This window comes from Xenopus laevis, chromosome 1L (genome assembly GCF_017654675.1).
Source record: "Xenopus laevis strain J_2021 chromosome 1L, Xenopus_laevis_v10.1, whole genome shotgun sequence".
In the NCBI taxonomy this organism is placed as follows: Eukaryota; Metazoa; Chordata; class Amphibia; order Anura; family Pipidae; genus Xenopus; species Xenopus laevis.
The window spans coordinates 118,545,281-118,564,440 of NC_054371.1; the positions used below are offsets into that span (position 1 = coordinate 118,545,281).

Here is a 19,160-nt window from a genome sequence, read left to right on the forward strand (position 1 = left end):
TTGTTCTATGTTTCAAAGCAAACTTCAAGACTATACTTTTAGTGTGCAGTATACTGTTCCCATAAATGGACAGTGTATACATATTTTTTTGGTTGGTGGAGAGTTGCTTTACTTTTCTGTCAATTAAGTGACTAGTGTTTAACAGTTTAGTTATTAGTTAGTATTTTGTTATTTATTAATAATTAAACATAGAGTAATACAAGATGCAGGGAGTTACTGATGTTCTTTCGTTGTATACAAATAAAGACTAATGTTCAGAAACGATGTCAGGTCTTGACTGGGATTCACAGCCACCCACCAGCCCAATAATTAATGACAGTCTATGGCAATTTACAGCAGCCCCTCTGGCATTTGCCAGAACTCACAGGTTGCCAGTCCGGGCCTGAACTACAGGGCCAGAACTAGGGGTAGGCAGAGTAGGCACGTGCCTCTGTCGCCTACCCCAAGTCTGGTTCCCTTCTCTGCCTGACTCTCTGCATTTCTTCTCACTTTTTGCGCTTCTGCGCACACGCGCGAATTCACTTCAATTCACGCATGCGCACTATATCTCAAATGCGCGCATGCGAGCGCAGATTTGCGCATTCACACGCTAAACAGGTGCGGCGACTGCTGTACATTTTGCTGTACTTATATTTAGTATAATGAATAATACATATTTGCAGCTGTCATTGTGTTTCTTTTCAATGTTTCTTTTTTTGCCTGTGAATTTAGATGCAGTTATGTTTTTGCTCAATGTACTACACCACATTTGCAGATGGACCTGAGAAAGTGGCCTTAAAACTGTAGCAGTTACTATTGTTACTGATGTCTGGAGTTTGAAGAAGACATATGTAAAAAACAAGAATATACCAGTGCATTAAACTCTTTTAGATCAGGGCCGGAACTAGGGCTAGGGCAGAGTAGACACCTTATCTGCCTCTCCTACTCGCTAGTCCGCCCCCTGCTCGCTGCTCTGGTCGGCATGTGTAGTCCTTCCGCATCTTTGTTTCGCGTGCGCACGTCTTTTTCACGCATGCACGCTCGCGTTGTTACACACATGATTGCTCGCAGTTTACAAAACCTGCCTGGGCTTTAAATTACTAGCCTAATTTGGCTGGAAAACAGACAACATGGCAACCCTGGGGTAAAATACCCAGCATGCCATGCCAGCCCCGTTAGTCTAACTTGCGCCCCTTGTGGTCAGTGCAGGTACTACAGGCAGCACATTACTGAGTCCCTCTAATTGCCCTGTTGCACAGTACCCAGCCACTGTCTGGATAACCCAGAAAAACAAGCCCGGGCTGCTCACGGATTACGGGGAATTTACCACTTTCAGGTCGAGCACCCCATCCTTCGCCTCCTGCAACAGCGACACAAACTTACTAGTGAGCAGCCCAAGGCTCTTCTCGTGCCGGCTGGACGCTCCCGCTGCTTCCGCCATGGTATCCACCGACCGCAACTTAACTCGGGGCGGGCCCTTAAGCCCGCCCCCCAACTCGGAAAGTGATAACGAGGAAACTCGGTGAGACACGCGGCCCGCCCCCCTCCCTGACTCTCTCCTCCTCCAACACCACTAGCAGCAGCACGCCTTGCAGGGAGCGCGCACCGCGGGCACACACACTCCCTAGCCTGGGAGTCAGGGGCGGCAGCCAGGCAGCAGTCAGCAAGAGAGGGAAGGCGCAGGCGCAGGCGCAGCCATCAGCACGGAAGAGGCAAGGAAGAGGCACGCGCATCAAATAGGTAATTTTTTTTAACTGACCCGCGTATAAGCCGAGGCAGCATTTTTCATCTTATTTTGGGAGCTGAAAAACTCGGCTTATACGCGAGTATATACGGTAGGGTCTTTTTTTTTTATAAATATATATCCTATATGTTTTCTTTAAAGGAGAACTAAACCCACCTTTAGCCAAAAGTCTCCACTGGCCCCCCTCCCTGCACAGTCTTACCCCTGAATTGTGTCCCCTCTAGAAATACTGACCACACATGCAAAGTCAGCGCAGCGGAGCTCACAGGCACCATCTTCCGCCCTTCAGTATTCTTCCTAAAGTGAGCGACGTATTGTCATGTGTGCAGTTGGCACAATCTTCTGGGTTCATCACAACTGCGCATGCACCATAAGTAACGGAAATTGCAGAAGGGGGATACAATTCAGGGAGAGTGCAGGGGGAGGCAGGGAGAGGGCCACTGGGGACTTTTGGCTAAAGGGGGTTTAGTTCTCCTTTAATGCAGAATGTCTCTGAACTCATCAGCACAAAACAGAGAAAGCTGTCATTATAGAGTAAGTGCTATAGATGCTATAGGGACTACGGGGTTAAAAAAAACGATTCAAATACAGATTAGTGTGAACTTCCCATTTGAATTAGTTCTCCATTACAACTGTTTACTCCAAAATGGTTCTGGCAAGGAATCAACCTAGGAGGTGAAGTTTTGAACAGCCTGGAGCCTGACTAATATGTGAACCGTAGGACGTAACTAATCAAGAATCCACTTGTTTGGTCAGCTACTGTGACAGGTTACCTAGGAAGGCTTGCCCTATCAGTGGCGCTTCTAAATGTGCTGCCTACCTCACACATCCCTCCTCTTAACTCCAGTGCATGGGACAGGGTGGGGTTTGTGAAGACTTTTTATTAGGTGCTGATTTATTGGGAGTTGCATCCATTCAGCCACAAGATAAAGAATGAGGTTTGGCACTAATGTTGGAGCAATTCTATACAGACCTTGCTGGAGCAAAGTCGCCTTCTCCAAATGGTTGCCACAAAGTAAGAAGCACATAATTATCAAGAATGTAAGGTTTGTTTCTTTTTTTTCGTTTTTTTTTGCAATGACATTAGCCCAAAGCCCAAAAACTTTATTTCTCCTGTATGAAACTTTACATTTGGCAATACACATTTAGGCAGAAGGGTACATTGTATGAGGCTTTGTTCCTATATCTCAAAGCATGTCTTGCAATATTTGATTCCATCCTTCGTTTCTTAAATTCATTTTTAACTTGACATATACAGTAATTTAAAGGGCATAGGTTCCCAAACAAGCAGTAAATGAGGGGGGGGGGTTCTGTCAGGTCTGGATTTTGCCAAATGAGTATTTGCTGTCCTATATATTCTTGGATCTAAAGTAAAATGATTACATGGCAATGTTTTCATATATCTGTAACAATATTGTGAGGTAAGAGGGTCCTTGGAACAAAGGTGGCCCTACTGCTAATAATTAGGGATGCACCGAATCCACTATTTTGTATTCGGCCGAACCCCTGCAAAAGATTCAACACATGCAAATTAGAGGTGGGAAGGGGGAAAACATTTTTTACTTCGTTGTTTTGTGACAAAAAGTCACGTGATCCCCTCCCTGCCCCTAATTTGCATATGCAAATTAGGATTTGGTTCAGCCAGGCCAAATCCTGGATTTGGTGCATCCCTACTAATTATGTTCTTCTGGCCAGTATCACAAAGTACAATCTTACATACCTGTAAACTAATTTGTATTTACATTTCATCCAATGTCCAACTGTAAAAAAAGTTTGGGTCAGAATATGAATCGATTCTGCTGAAGATAACATCCTTTTCTCCATCAACTTTTGTAAAACAAAATCACTCACAACACTGATGCTTTCCATGAATTCATGATAAACATATGATGGGTCAAGGTATGAATATTAAATATTGCTAATGGCATGTAGGCACTGTAAGACCCAGGTTTTACATACTTCCTTCTTTTCATTCTTATCAACAGCTTTCTTCCATGTCTTTTTGCACAAAATATAAAATATATATTTTATTCATTCATTCATTCATTCATTCATTCATTCATTAGAATTACCCTGCAGTACTAAGAATATCATAATGCCCAGATTTAATGCAAAACTAAGGGCCACAAAAGTAACACTGATTTAAAGGGTCATATATGACCACAAGTGCAATATATATTTGGGACACAATTTGCCATGTTTTTAAAGAAGAATTTTTCCCCACAATTCCAGCAAAATTGCAGCCGCTTGGAGGAATTGAAGCTAATACAACCTAATACAATACAATACCTTATAATAGTTCTGTTTTTATGCAACTGAATCAATTCATAGTCACAATGTAATTTCCAGCATTCATCGCCACAACCGTACGCAGTGGCGTAACTAGATATTACTGGGCCCCACAGCAAATTATTTTTCAGGCCCCCAAAATGTTTAGAGGTTGACTTGTTTCTCCAATATTTATTGAAATTGTATATGAATTAGGGCCTCGTGGGGCCCCTATACCTCCTGGGCCCCCCTGCAGCCGCAGGGTCTGCTTCCTCTATAGTTACGCCCCTGACCGTACGTTATTCTATAGGCGCAAGAGCGTTTTGCAAATTGATGTGGCCCACTTTGGAAACTCCACCAACTTCATGGTGGTAGTAGCTAGAGTAAATGAGAGTTTTCCTCCATGAACTTTTCCCTTTGTGAATTCAAGAAAAATGTGAATTCTCACATATCCCTCTCTAAATATACATTTCATGCAATTTAACTTAAAAATGGCATAAAGTATTGCAAAGTGTAACGATTGTCCTTGATTTACTGATTTCTGATGATTACAGTACTGCATGGTCATTTATGATGACCCGGGATACAACTGCTAGTGCACTAAAGGGTTTAAATTCACCTACATGCCTTCTCCAGAAGAAAAACGTTTAAAAAGAAAACTAAGAAACATACAAAAACACAAGTTGGTAGTTAGCAAGCTGATGGCACTAAGTAAGACTCTTTTATGTAAAAGGTATATAATAACAAGAAGAATCATTTAGCAGACAACATTCAGGATATTTAACATGCTCCTGCCCTTTTATTATGCATCGTACTTCCATGCTCCATCGGAACAAGGTAACAACAATAAACGGAAGGCATGGCGTACCTTTTTAATTATATATAACAGCATATAAATATATAGAATTCCAAATATGATTGTTCCAGACACTTGAAAAGATTTTTTTTACCCTGGAGTCACAACTAACACATTTTATTTCATGTTTGATATAATAGTGCAACATCTTTTCGCTTGAATATGTTGAAAAAATACAAATGCATATTAGGCATATATTATAGTTTTATCTAATATATAGCAAAATACAATCATTCAGCTCTTGAATTTGCAAGATAAAACAAAAAAAGAAAACCTAGATCTTAGATGAAAATATACTGTAGATAATTATAGACAAGTATATTTTGTTGCCTAGTTCTTTGGTGGCTATATACAAATAAATATTTCTACTTTAGAGGAAGCTATATATAGGGCAAATGAAAAACACATACAGTGTCCATTATACTGGTGTAATCTTATAATTGTACATTGAGGGGGTTATTTACTAAACTCCGACTTTATCTGCTTTTTGCATTTTTATTTTTTAAAAAACTTGAATTTTTCAAGATTTATTATAACCTGATGCTGCAAAAAGACTTGCCAAGGTTGTGTCAGTATCCTATTTGGAAGTTTCCGTGGTCTGCTCTGGAATTAGCCATAAAATCTAACCATTTCGGGAAAAAATCAGAAAAATTTTGAGTTTTGGGGAAAAACCTAGATTTTATCTGGTTTTTACCCGAAGCGATTAAATCAAGCTTTTTTAATGATAAATAAGTAATAGGGTATGGGAGTTGGGTCAAGGTTTTTTATCTAAATAATGAGTTACATTCGGATTTTAGTACATAACCCCCTGAGTGTAGAGTAATATATTTGATGCCTCATTCATCTAAATCTCCATTCATCAAAGTATAAATAATCATAAGGCAATATTGATATCTTTGTGCTAAGTAATTCATACAGACTAAATATTTTTTTCAATCTGACATACACCATGAAACATTCATTTGGTCTCATCAAGACAACAAAAAACTAAACAGATGGACCAGTTGGAGAAATATATATCTATATATATCTATCTATATATATATATATATATATATATAGATAGATATATATTTATGCCCAGGCAGATGTGACAGTTTGGCGTTGAATCACCCTTAACCTGGACCCTTCTATTGTCTACCTAGCTACTGCCTTTAGTAACGGATGTGCAAATTTTAGTTTCAACTGAATTCTACTGTTTCCAAGTGCCTTTTTGGAGCAGACACATTCTGGGTAACAGCTCAATGTCTATGTGCATTTCATGGAGATATCACTGTTCTAAACTGCTGAGTTAAACAAAATACAGCTGCAGTAAGAGACGTGCACTGCCGAGACAGGAGTTTCAAATGTAAGTCTTGAGTATCACACTGTACAGCCTGTTTGGCAGCCTGAACAAACTGACGATAGGTACATATAAGATCCCGAAGGTTTGACTGGACATCATTTTGCCTTTTGTCGCACTGATTGCATCTTGAAAACTGTAGGCACATTTCTGTCATCTGAAGAAGGCTGAAAAAAGTTTCTGTCATGACTTTGCACATTTCTACTGATGACTGGTCCAATCTTAGAACCTTCTGAGAGACAGAGACCAGATTCCGAGAAACACTGCAAAGAGATGACTTTTGTTCTGTAAAAATAGCTTCACAATTATCTATTGAATGCACCCCTGTATTGTTTTGGTTTTCTTCTAAGATTTTTTGAAGGTCCAACACACTGTCTTGTAATTTGTCAAAACCAGTCAGAGCATCATATACTCTGTCTTTTAAATGGTTAAATGCTTCACGTTGTTCTGAATAGACAGTGCTGTTCCTGGTGCTGTCCCCTTCCACAAACTGTACATTATATGATGCAGGAGGTCTCGTCCTCGGTAATTCTGATACGGTTACTCCATTGGTAATGGTTTCATCATCTGTCTCAGTCTCTCCACCACGAAAACAACTTGTATAAGATAACTGGCAGCTGCAGTTTCCAACTTTAGGAACCACAGGCCTTTTCTCTGAATTTTCACGTTCATGACACCCGTTTTCCACAAAGGATGAATCATAACTTAAATAGTCATTGTGTTGGAAGTCTGTTGCACTTGATTTCGATATTGGTAAGTTGCTCTTTTTAGCAGTTCTGGTTTTCTCAGATTTTTGTGAGAAATTCCCATGCTGTTCCTCATCCTCATCATAACACAATTTGAGAGAATTCTGCTTTCCTGGTGATGTACAGGGTGGCATCAACAGAACTGAACAATTACCAGGTATATAAATATTTTCCATAGTAGGTGCTTCAGTGAATGTTGGTGATGATTCTCTGCCATTTAATTGACCTACTTCACAAAAAGCAGATTTATGTCTGTTGGATAAATCAGATAATACACTGGTCGCTTGGAAAGCATTTTGTGTTTCAGTATTTTGTGGCTGAAAATCACTTTCATCATTAGCTTTATTGTTCTGGTGTACTTTTAATCCATTTGTTTCAGATTTGTGTTCAGTGGGTATTGGAGAGACCAGTTTATTTTCCAATTTGGCAATGTACAATGACTGTCTGCCTATAGGATCTATATAAGGTTCTAAACTACAGTTTTTATCCTGACCTTCCTGTTGGTCTCCGTCTTCAAATATGTTTTTAAATGTAGTTGTAATCTCTGACTCAAAGCCTTCTCTACTATATAAAAAGCCCTTTGAAGTGCTAGTGTCAAAACTAAACCTTTCCAAGCAGAGATCATTTTGTCCACTGATATTTATTTTGTCCATCTGTATGGATATTTGGGAAGGACTAGCCCGATCATTGCCTTCCATTGTGTTCTCTGTAGGGGAATGCTCTTCATTACAACTATAAAGTGAATAGAGTTTTTCAGATTGTTTTATCTCGTCCATGTTTTCATCATATCTATAACGAAAAGCAGAAATGGAAGATACAACTGAATCAGTCACAGACTTGATTTCCATGGTGTCAGGCTCCATTTCCATTAAATTTGGAGAATGTGTTCTGTTTTTTGTTTTTGCTGTAGATTTATGCTGGGCAAGTGATTTTGTTTCTAGTAAAGCAGGTTCCCCTTCAGTATCCTTTAAGGAGGAAACAGTTGGAGAGTGTGACTCGATAGACACGTGAGACTCTTTTTCATAGCAACATACATGATCCATAGTTTCCAGTGAGCTGGAAGGTGATAAAGGAAATGTGACCTGAGAAGTATAGTCAGTCTGTAAGAAAGATCGCCTCTTTCTTAAAACTTTGTCAGCCTTTTTTGAAAATAGCTTCTTTTTGAGTTTCTCTGGTGCCTTTGAGTTTTTAAATCCTACATTGTCTGGATAAGGAAATTTACTCTCTTCCAAATTGGATTTTGAACCTAGATGGGTAAAGAACAATAACTATTAGGCACAGCATGAGAAAAAATGTATAACCTGTAAATACAACACTCATAATATCATCTTTCAACTTTTTTAATGATTGAAATTACACCTCTCTGTAGTAAAACATATAATTAATCAATGAAAATAAATATAATACATGGCTCTACATCTGATAGAATTAATAACCAATAATGAAACAGGGATTTGGTAATCAGACACATTTATCACTTGTCATTTATGATCTGGAGGGGCAAAAATTCAAGAGCACTAAGTGGCCTGCCTTAAGGCAGACGGTAAGGACAAGACCCCAATGCGGGCTTTGCACCCTGACGCTCCTACCTTGCACCTCAGTATGACATGACACGCAAAGGTAGGCACGGAGGATGCCTGCTTTCATCAATCTGTCCACCCCTTTAGAATGAAGCAAGGCCTAACGCAAGCGGCACGGAGTGCATAGGCATACAGCTATTTAAGAATTCTGAATGTGCACTATATTTTAAAATACTGAAAAGTATTTATTCATATTTTTATATTGTACCATTTTAGCTGTTTAAATATTTGTTGGTCTTTTCAACACAGTTTGTACATAAGGGCAGAAGCTGCCAAATGAAGGCTTATCCTGAAAGTGTGAGATGTGTGTGTTTTTGCCTTCCTAGATACTGCATTAAGTTCTGCCTAAAGGCCATTAAGAATTTAGAATTTAGCAAATGTATACAGTATGCCCTACAGCAATTCCATGCAGGGTGAGTACTGAGGCTCATTGTCCTAGAAGATGCACTTGTGATTTACAGACTATAATAGGAGGCACATGCACATTTACAACTCTGGTCTAAGGTTTTACTTTCCTTTAAACTGCATCCAATATGGCTTCATTAAACGTTAATGAGATGCACCAACTATGTAATTAATATATTATATGGTTTAAAGATGTGAAATAGGCATTTACAGAAAAATGAGTATGTACAGAAAACAAGTATATGTGTATCGTTATACCTGGAGATGTTTGTGTTGGAGTAAAACGATCTGTGGCATCAAAAAACTCTTCTTCTGAGCTACTGTCACCAAAACCAGGCGGTGGGTCTAAAATAAGAGTCTCTACCTCATTGTTCAGGCCAAGAATATACATGCGTCTCTTTGCTTCTGCTGTTTGATCTCTCACAGAATTGCTCTCTGGACTACTGGCAATATATTTGTCCACGCTGCTAGCTGGTGATACATTAGAGCATAGGCTGTAGTATTCCATTGAACTGTTTTCTATAAGTTGACATCCAACTGAAATGCCTTGTAGTACATTGTCTTCTTGGTATTCTGTGCCTCTGGGTGATCCAGAACGTTCCTTTGTATCGGCTTCACTATCTGCCCTGCTGTTTGAAAGCTGCAGAAAACAAAGCAGTGGATCAGATTCTATACTTCCATCACTACTAACTTTCACTTCTGAACATCCATTAAAGACACCATTATTGTCTATGGCCATATCTTTAAAACTGGGTGTGAAAAACTGGAAAAACTCTGGACGGCTTGAAGAACATGTTTCTAGATCATCTTCCTCCAAAGCGTCAATGGAATCACTTGACCAGCTAATTTTGTATCCTTGACTTTCTGTGTCAGCAGAGTCAGAAGCTTCAGAAATACTGTCTGTGTCATTATTTCCCCCATCACAACACCCTCTTTCTCCAACATCACAACTATCGATTTCTCTATCTTCTTTATATTCTTTAACATTTTCTCTTTCTTCTTCGTCTTCCTCCACATCCTCCTCTTCTTCATGTAGTGGTTTTATTCCATGGTATTTCAGAATGTGGAGATCAGATGACAGTTCTAGAGAGGAATCAAAATCTGAAGATTCGTCAGAGTCGCTGCAGACCCTTGATTCATAACCTTTAATGCAAATAAGAAAAAATAATGCAATAGTATCTTTATCATAGCTTAGTATGTACATGTGTTTGCAAAGTTGTGATGTTGACAAGTCATTTTAAACTAACCGTTAAATCTTCAGGACAATACCTTAGGCCAGTGCTGTTCAACTGGCAGACCAAGGGCCACATTCATTCTCTCCCTTGTGTGGCCCTCCACATGAAAGTCTGCCTGCTCTGACTGCTTACCATGTGTAAACTTTAAAAGGTATCAGTACTGAGATTAATTGGCCCCTGCATTGTTTATGCCTGAAATTCAGACAGCAAGGTTCACACCTGTAATCCATTCACACCTGTGACACCTCTATTGTTCACACCCCTAAAACCCTGTACTGTTCATATATCAAACCCAGAAAGAAAGTGCCTACATTGTTCACCTGTTCACATCGCATACAAACTGTTGGAGGGGCACCAGCATTGTGTCACTGTATGTAGCACAGTACTGTTCATCTTAGAGTGGTCCTGATAGGTTTCCCTGTATCCTGCTCTTTGTATGTACCATACTCTGCCTGTGAAATGCTCCTTGTGTGTGCCATATTCTGCCTGTCCTATGTTCCTTATGTTTGCCATACTCTGCCTGTCTTATGCTCCTTGTGTGTGCCATACTCTGCCTGTCCAATGCTCCTTGTGTGTGCCATACTCTGCCTGAACTATCCTCTTTGTGTGTGCCATACTCTGCCTGCCCTATATTCCTTGTGTGTGCCATACTCTGCCTGCCCTATGCTCCCTGTGTGTGCCATACTCTGCCTGCCCTATGCTCGCTGTGTGTGTCATAATCTGCCTACCCTATGTTCCTTGCGTGTCTTACTTTGCCTGCAGTGCCCAATGCTTTGGTTGCATGCCATACTCTGCCTGTCCTATTCTCCTTGGGTGTGCCATACTCTGCCTGCCCTTTACTACCAATGTGTGCAATGCTTTGCCTGTGGGAGATGAACCTGGTGGGGTTTGTTAGCATTTAGAAATACTTGTGTTTAATCATGTGGGTGCTGTACTATCAACAGGGGGGGTGAGGCATATGGATTTAAGGGCATGTATTAATACAACTTAATAAACTTGTTTCAAATATGAGTGATGAGGGATATCCTTGCAGTGAGCACCAACCATTGTTTTTATTGGTGTGCTACCTACCACCATTAATGTGGGCATGGTCATAAAAGTTATTATAGTTACATTGGTGTGGCTTAAAGTTGGTGTGGTTTAAAATCAGGGAGTGGGCAACATTGGCTTTCATTATCGGCCCTCCACCATGTAGGCCAGAAAAATTCTGGCCCTCGGTACCACAGAAGTTTTACAGCACTGCCTTAGACAAAATTGTAAAACCTTTACAGAACAAAATCATAGAGGGGCCAAGGGGCTTTAACGCCCAAAGCAAGTTCAGCAATCTTTGGGCAACCACACATTTACACCTTGTTGAGAAAAGCTAGTGATGGCCAAAGACCACCTGACACAGGAAGTATGACGAGAGACAAGGATCTGATATATTGATGAGCCTTTCTAACCATGCCCCCTTCCTTCCCAAAATATTTGTGCCGTAGACAGATGGCTACCCCTACTCTAACCCTGAAGCTAATGCCTTCAATTAATTACTGTTTGTATAATGCAGTGTGTGAGAATAAGGTTTACTTCATAAAGTCAAATCTATGAGACTTGGCATTTTTAATGGGCTGGGCTGAGTGATACAATGGCTCGACATGATGCAAATGTAAGATTGTACTTTGGTATTAATTAGTATTGAAAACTTTCACTCTGTGGGGTACAGTGATTTTGAATGGATTGTATGGCCACTTTACTGTACACTAAGTTGATTTTGTTTATTTCATCAACAAATTAAAGAAAGGCCTATGTTATAAAAGGTGAAAATGAAACTATGTTTTTATGTAAAAAGCTACAAAGTTTGCAGGTTTAATAGCCATTCATCAGGTAGCATTTACTGGTCACCTGTTTAAAAGCAAACATCTTACAATTTGCCATGGGTTACTTCACCTGTGCAAATGTTGTGCCTTTTATTACATATGGGGATTGCATTTTTTTTCAATCAAAATGTAAACAACTGTTGAACACTGCAGTGATCTTGGGTTCCTCAGACTTGGGTTCCTCAGACATGCCCCAAGTTTCCCTTGTTTCTTTCTGTGGCCTAAAACATATGAAATATATTCTACACCTCTATATTACCTTCTTCTGCAGACACTCGATGCAATTGGCTGCTTCCAGGCCATCGAAATATGATAGTAGAGGAATCGACAAACAACTTGCAATATCCAGAAATTAGACAAGCGATATCCTTAGCATTGTGTGATTCCAGCAGCAAAGTAAGGGGCTGCAAAATAAAGACATGTTTTAATCACTAGAGCAAACTACATCAGATTGGCTGATCAATTTTTGTTGCTAGCTAGCTGTAAGAAATACATATAGGACAGCGGGACCATGCTCTGTTTATCATAACATTATCAGTTCATAGATTTCCAATCGTTTTGTGTTTTATAAAGGCATTATATCTTTCTAGACAGCATTAATGAATGTCAAATACTCTTGCACTTTAACTGTTAAAATGCTGATATGTTGTGGTGGTCTACAAATTGTGCAATAGCAAGAGTAATTCCAGTGGCCCATGTATTATATTCCATTGTGATTCAAACCCACTGTTGAATGGCTTATTCAGAATTGATCTGCCAAACGTAAGACCACTTCCTAAAACAGAAAATATTATAATATTATAAACTATAACAACTTTGTCCATATAGCAAGTTGTCCAGGTGTAGGTTCCTTAGCAGTCACTTCTGACCAGCCCAATAGAGTTCCATAAACTCCAGAGTACTCCATCTCATACATAGATTCCAATCCCCAGCAACATGTCAGGCCTAGAATTGATGGAGGGCTCCTTCATTGGTCTGCACCATTAATAGTGTCTGTACCAATAGGCATTTTCATTTTTCCAGTGAGACAGAGTGCTGTGCATATATGGCATTTACTTGGCTCCACACGTGGGAAAATAGTCAGTTTGCGTGTGCCAGCTCATGTAATTCCAACTGAGGAGTGAAACAAATTATTTTTATTACTTTCATCTGCATTTATACTAATTACCTTGACATCTTGTAGGTAGACTTTTACCATGCTCACTTTCTCTGACTCAGGGTTTAGCTCAATTCGGCTGATGTTGGAAAACTCTGCTAAGCATGTCATGATGTTCAGTTTGTTGTTAATTATCTGACTGATGCCATACTTGGCTCCCACAAGTAGGGTGACATAAGATTCTCTGTCCTGCAGCTTCCAGAGAATAAACAAACAAAGCAGACAAGAAGGAATACAGGTGGTCATTGTTTCAAGAACAAGTTATAAACACATTGTAATGTACAGAGAAACTCTAAGCTATTTTTCACAAAAAGGACAGCATGAATCCTGATGACAAAAACTAAAATAAATGGAACATTTCAGTTATAAAACCAGAAGGGTCTATTCAATTAAATAGATATTGAACAAAATGACAGAGTTCATAATTAATTTGTCCCAGACCAGTCATTTTTTTATTTCTCAATATTTGAATTTAGCAAAGTTTTAAAAACTTTGTTTCTTAAAACAAGGAGTAATTTTCTTTTAAATATGTGTTCAGGGGAAAGTATAGGTTGCATGATAAACATGAGCGATGCAGTTGGTCACGCTATTTCAAATGTATATCCTTTATTGATGGGAAGCTGGGTTGCTGAGTACAGACTTAGATCCATTGGCATCAATCCCTGATCAACATTCACAAGAACATTCATCACTTGCTAGGGATTCAGCCAAATCCAAACCGTTTAAACTCTGGACAACTGATTATTTATATACAACCAATAGCTCCTTGTTAATGGAGAGGCTTACTAGTAATCCTAGTATTATCAGTATTAAGGGTAATATGGAAACCTTGAAAGAATAAACATAAAAAAATGATATGTCAAATTGCACTTTTGCAAATTTCATTTTTTTTTCCATTTCATAGTACAGCAATATTAGAACACTTATCTGTTTTTCTTCTGGAGAACTTTGATTGTACAGTTACAGTAAAAGAAAAGCAGGTGAAGTTGTTACAAAATTCCTAATATTGGCAGTTAATACATACTTAAATAGCTCTGGAGAGGACAAATGAATAATTAATGTAAATTGCAAAAGTGCTTAATAAACACCATTAGCAATTTTACATTACATTTTTTTTAAGGTTTACTTATTCTTTAAGGAAATTTGGTGATTACGGATCCAGTACAGAGGCCTTAGTCAAGATAATCCCTGAAATTTTAATTATATACACATCCAATCGCTTCACCCACTTGTAATTGCCCACATATAAAATCAATCAATGTTAAATGTACTGTTGACCTACAGTTTTTATTTCTTTTTATATTATTTATTATATATAATGAGCCTTTTGCAGATGATTTAGCATTCAGGCAAATCCAAAAATATTATATTTGGTGAATCTCAAATTGCTACCTTACAAGCTACGTTTTATTGGTTGTGGTATTATGCAATCTATTTTAGGATTTACTGCAGTATATAGAGAAAGTAACAGTACAAATATTATTTCAGCCTTTTCCCTTACTTCAACAAACATTTACCATCAAAGTTGCACTGAATATTTTTCCTCCATATGTCTTCAGATCTCCAAGTATCCTTAAATAGTTTAGCCTTACTTGCGAGGAAGATACTGGTTGCTATAAAAAATAAATTGCATTAATACTGTAAAATAAAAATTTACTTATTGTACTGAAATAGAAGAATATTAGAATTCATGGAGACATTTCATGACCACATGGCTAATGCTAAGGTTATGTAACCACTCATATTTTTAAGTGGGGGGGTACGTAAGTTACAAACAAAGGGGCAGAAAATGGAAAACCAGTAAACACAAATGCCACAGAATGTGGTGGTCGGCATTTTAGATTCCACAAATCAAGCATTTGATTTAGCCAAATCCTACTAGTTTTTGCAGGATTCAGATTGATGAGATTTATTTTTATTTCTATTAAGTCTTAATATAAAGAAAAAGAATAATGGATTTGAAAAGACAAAGAATAATTGATTTGATACATACCCAGTGGACATTTAAGAAATCAAAAACACTGAAATCCACTTTAGGTGCTGGTATGGTTTTTAAGATAACTTTTAAACAAATTATTTTAGGACCTGTTAATAATTGTATATTTCTCTGCTGTTTTGGAGTTGTTTTTCCACCTGTCAAAAATGGCAATTTATATAGTACCATCATACGAAAAGAACAACTATCCCTATTAAGGGACAATTATCATGTACTACAAGTTGTGTTGTTTATTATTAAATGCCGCAGCTTGATGTACATAGGGCAATTGTCCACAACCGTCAGAATGCTTTTCAAAGGAAAACCTAAAGACAGTTTCAGGTAATTTGACTAGATTTGTACATGTTCATCAAGTTAGATTTCATGTTAATCAACTTAGATTTTAAATAACAGATTCCGTTTGTAGGAGCAGGTGTGGTCATAACATTAAATAATTACTTTATATACTTTATAAGGAAGCAAAATGGATTAGGAATTAACATCCTTAACACCTTTATGTCTAAATAAATGACACCAGCTGAACGATTCACTTGCCGTAAGGATTTTTTCAATGAATGGAACGTTCAGAACATTGCTTGTTGGATTAATATGCACATAAAACTAAGAACGTAATCTATCTATTAGCTAGAATATTGCAGAATATTATAATATTATATTGCATAAAAAAACCACCTGCAAAATCAGTGTCTTACTTATTTACATGCATGCTACTGGCTAAAGTGGTGTGATATATGGGTTATAGTGAATAATGCATGGATTAGAAAACTGTCATTTGAAAACTATACGATAAAACACTTGACTATAAAGATCAGTATTTGAATAGAAAAAAGGTAATTTTCTGGAAAAAAATGTTCTTACTTTTTGTCTTGGCTCAAGAATGCACTGGTTTCGCTTCATATGGAAACTTATGGCTTTTTTTATGTCTTTTCCTCTCATACTGCGGAGCAGAGTTGGAGATAAAAAGTTATCTATTCCCCAGTCCTTCCTGTGGACAAAATATAAATTTTACACCTAGTGATGTCAATTTAGTACATCTGCATCATTAATAATCAGAAGCGGACTTCCCTGAACCCCAAGGTACATAATATTTGTGTATGTCCCCAAAAATTTGCATGTTACCACCACATCCTTCTATACATCTGTTAGTGAGGTCCAGGGTAGTGTTTTGGGTCAGTGACCCTTACTAGGTCTCCTCTAACCCCAACAGGGAGTTAGAGAGGGTCTAGTACACTGACAATTAATCTATACAGCCAAAAAGCAAAGAACCAAAATGCCAAAAAGTGAATTTCTATGTAGTAGCTGACAGTTGTATGGTGTGCCAAAACAGAAAAATATTGGGTAGATGATACCTTTTATTGGCTAACTTTTTTCAATATCAATATCAGATCCAATATAGTTTCTGACCACAGAATTGATGACTTTCAATGAGCTCCCAGTCACAACTTTAAAGGATAATGAAAGCTCCAATCCAATGTACAACTTAGCCGAAATGGCATGGGCCTGGTGCACTTGCGAGCTATCCTCATCCTCCCTTCTTTCATCAAAATCCAGTGGCCAACCTTTGCACAGTAGTGCAAAAAAGTTGGCTTTTTGTTGAAGTCCAGCCTTTAAAACGATACATGAACAAAATCATAGGAATGTGTCCGTATCAAAGAGGTGCTGCGCTCTAAATATATACATCCAAAAGCCCCCAAAGCCACCACTAGCCCCGCGAACCTTTGCAAAGCCGACCCTCCTACACTGCTAATGGATCTTCTGCAGTTGTTTCAGTCACGCTTGACTAGGGGCAGCGGAATCCTTGCATAGGCTAATTACAAATGAAAACAGGACTCCAGCCTATGGAAGGATCATGCTACCCCCAGCCCAGCGTGACCCAGCCCAGTACCCTAATTTTATTCTAGATTTACCCACAGAATTATTTGCGTTTTCAAATAATAATGATGAGAAAGGTTTTTCTAAGAAAAACAAATCTGCCCATTTTTGACATATATGTAAATATCAGCATGATTTAAGTCTATCATTCCATAAAATTAGACATAAATACAAAATTAAATTTACATTTTTGAGATTTGATATAAATTTAATGTGATAAATCAAGTAATATGCTATGGTCCATCATTCAATATTATGAAATGGAACAGAATCGGAAAATCAATGATCTATTGACATCAATATATAGGGCCTCTCTTTCCTGTATATTGTTACTTTAGCAATGCATCACACTGTCACAAGTTCATTCACATAATCTCGTTAATGTTCTTTGTTCTTTGTTATCAGAGTAGCTACATTTAAAAAAAGTCTAACTTTTCAATAAACCTAATACTGTAAAGTGAGATTTCTGGATGACAGGTTTCCAGATAAGGGATCCCATACCCTGTAATAGATTCACATGCAGCCCTCCAAATGTAGGAGCAGTGGTGTAACTAGATATGACTGGGCCCACAGCAAATAATTTTTTAGGCCACCAAAACGTCTAGAGGTTGACTTTTTTTTACCAATATTTATTAAAATTGTATATGAATTAAGGCATCATGGGGCCCCTATACCTCCTGGGCACCCCTGCAGCCACAGGGTCTGCTTCCTCTGTAGTTACATTGCTGTGTAGGAGGCAACTGGGGTTACAAATGTCACTAGGCAAGGAAGTTTTTCTATAACTTTTGATATGCATGGTGCTCTGCAGCCACAGATACTATAATTTCTATAACCATTTACATTTTTGAATCCAATACTTACTCTATGTATTTGAAAGATATCTTTTGTGGTTGGCCACATGTATGAATGCGCTCTTGGATATGCAGGGCAGCCAGACGCAGAGCTACACTACATTTCATTTCCACAGCAAATCTTTCATGAAGCACATCGCTGCAGCTCTGCAGTAAACAAAATGGTACCTGATCAGACAACCACTTCCAAACTCATTTTATTATAATTACTATTTATTTAGCCCATCATTTCCCACAGCACTTTACAGTGAAATAACAGGGTACATTCTACTGTAGTTCTTGATAATAATTACAAAGGTGTGCCATTAAGATGTGGAATTTGCTGAAAATTTCTTACAAATATCCATATTTTTGAATAAATGATTACATTATTTTTTGTTTTTATGCAACATTAATATTTTTAATCCATACTTTAAAATATATGCACAGCATTATATCAGAACTCAAGTCAAAACTGACTTTAAAATCAGAGGCACCAGTGAATACTGCTCTATTCCTACCCTATTGGCTGTATAGAAGAAACAATTCATATTGGTTCTTACAAACAAATGAAGTCAGTTGCCATAATCGTTCCTGCATACATTAATTGTAAAAAACAAACCTGTTACCTGTAAATAGAGGTATTCAAAGGCAACTGGATCCTCCTGCAATAGATTTAACGGGTCCTTGGGTACAAAACAGACTCTGAAGAGGCACCTGTAGTCATGAGATTCCTTTTTTTGCACCACCTAAAATGCACAAATGTTTTAACCTGGATGAATTCCTTCAGATAATAGTTGTGCCCATTATGTTATTATATTTCCCATACCCTCTATCTTGCACCCCAGAGTTCAGTCTTAATCAGGGAAGTGAGTGTTATTCAATACATTGTCTCTATGACTGTCTGCAAGCTAATGTTTTAAAAACAAAATTAATTTTTCCATAAAAACATTGCAGTTTTTAACAGAGAATAGATTTTGATATGAATTAGTATTCTTAATTCTGATGGTGCTGCAATATGTATTTTATTGGATGGTTTTGACATGTGATTTGTACTATGTGCTATTTATTCATATTTGGGGCTGGACAATATGACTATGACTAATGGCCTGATTGGCTTCAAACACATCAGGCATTTTTTTAGCCCAATTGTTCTGACTGTACAATATTTTAATGCTGCCAAAAATATAAGTTAAGTTTTACAAACTGGAGGTGCAGTTTTTAAAACTTACATAACACCAACACCCAGTGCTTATCACCCATTTAAATAAAACAAATGATAGCATTGCTTAGGT

At 38.0% G+C, this 19,160-nt stretch overlaps 1 protein-coding gene across 3 annotated transcripts in view; it reads right to left on the minus strand.

Annotated features, from left to right (window-relative positions):
• Positions 1-4,766: 4,766 nt before the first annotated feature.
• The window catches only part of frmpd1.L (FERM and PDZ domain containing 1 L homeolog), an 81,230-nt gene continuing 66,836 nt past the window's right edge, over positions 4,767-19,160 (minus strand). For all 3 annotated transcript variants that reach the window (XM_018256490.2, XM_018256482.2, XM_041562636.1), the window contains 8 exons: positions 18,495-18,614; positions 17,897-18,033; positions 16,022-16,148; positions 14,685-14,780; positions 13,180-13,362; positions 12,271-12,415; positions 9,179-10,063; positions 4,767-8,181 (listed from right to left, as the gene is read on the minus strand). In XM_018256490.2, coding sequence (XP_018111979.1) covers positions 6,107-8,181; positions 9,179-10,063; positions 12,271-12,415; positions 13,180-13,362; positions 14,685-14,780; positions 16,022-16,148; positions 17,897-18,033; positions 18,495-18,614 — 3,768 coding nt within the window. In that variant the 3' untranslated portion in view covers positions 4,767-6,106. The remainder of the gene's footprint in view (positions 8,182-9,178; positions 10,064-12,270; positions 12,416-13,179; positions 13,363-14,684; positions 14,781-16,021; positions 16,149-17,896; positions 18,034-18,494; positions 18,615-19,160) is intronic.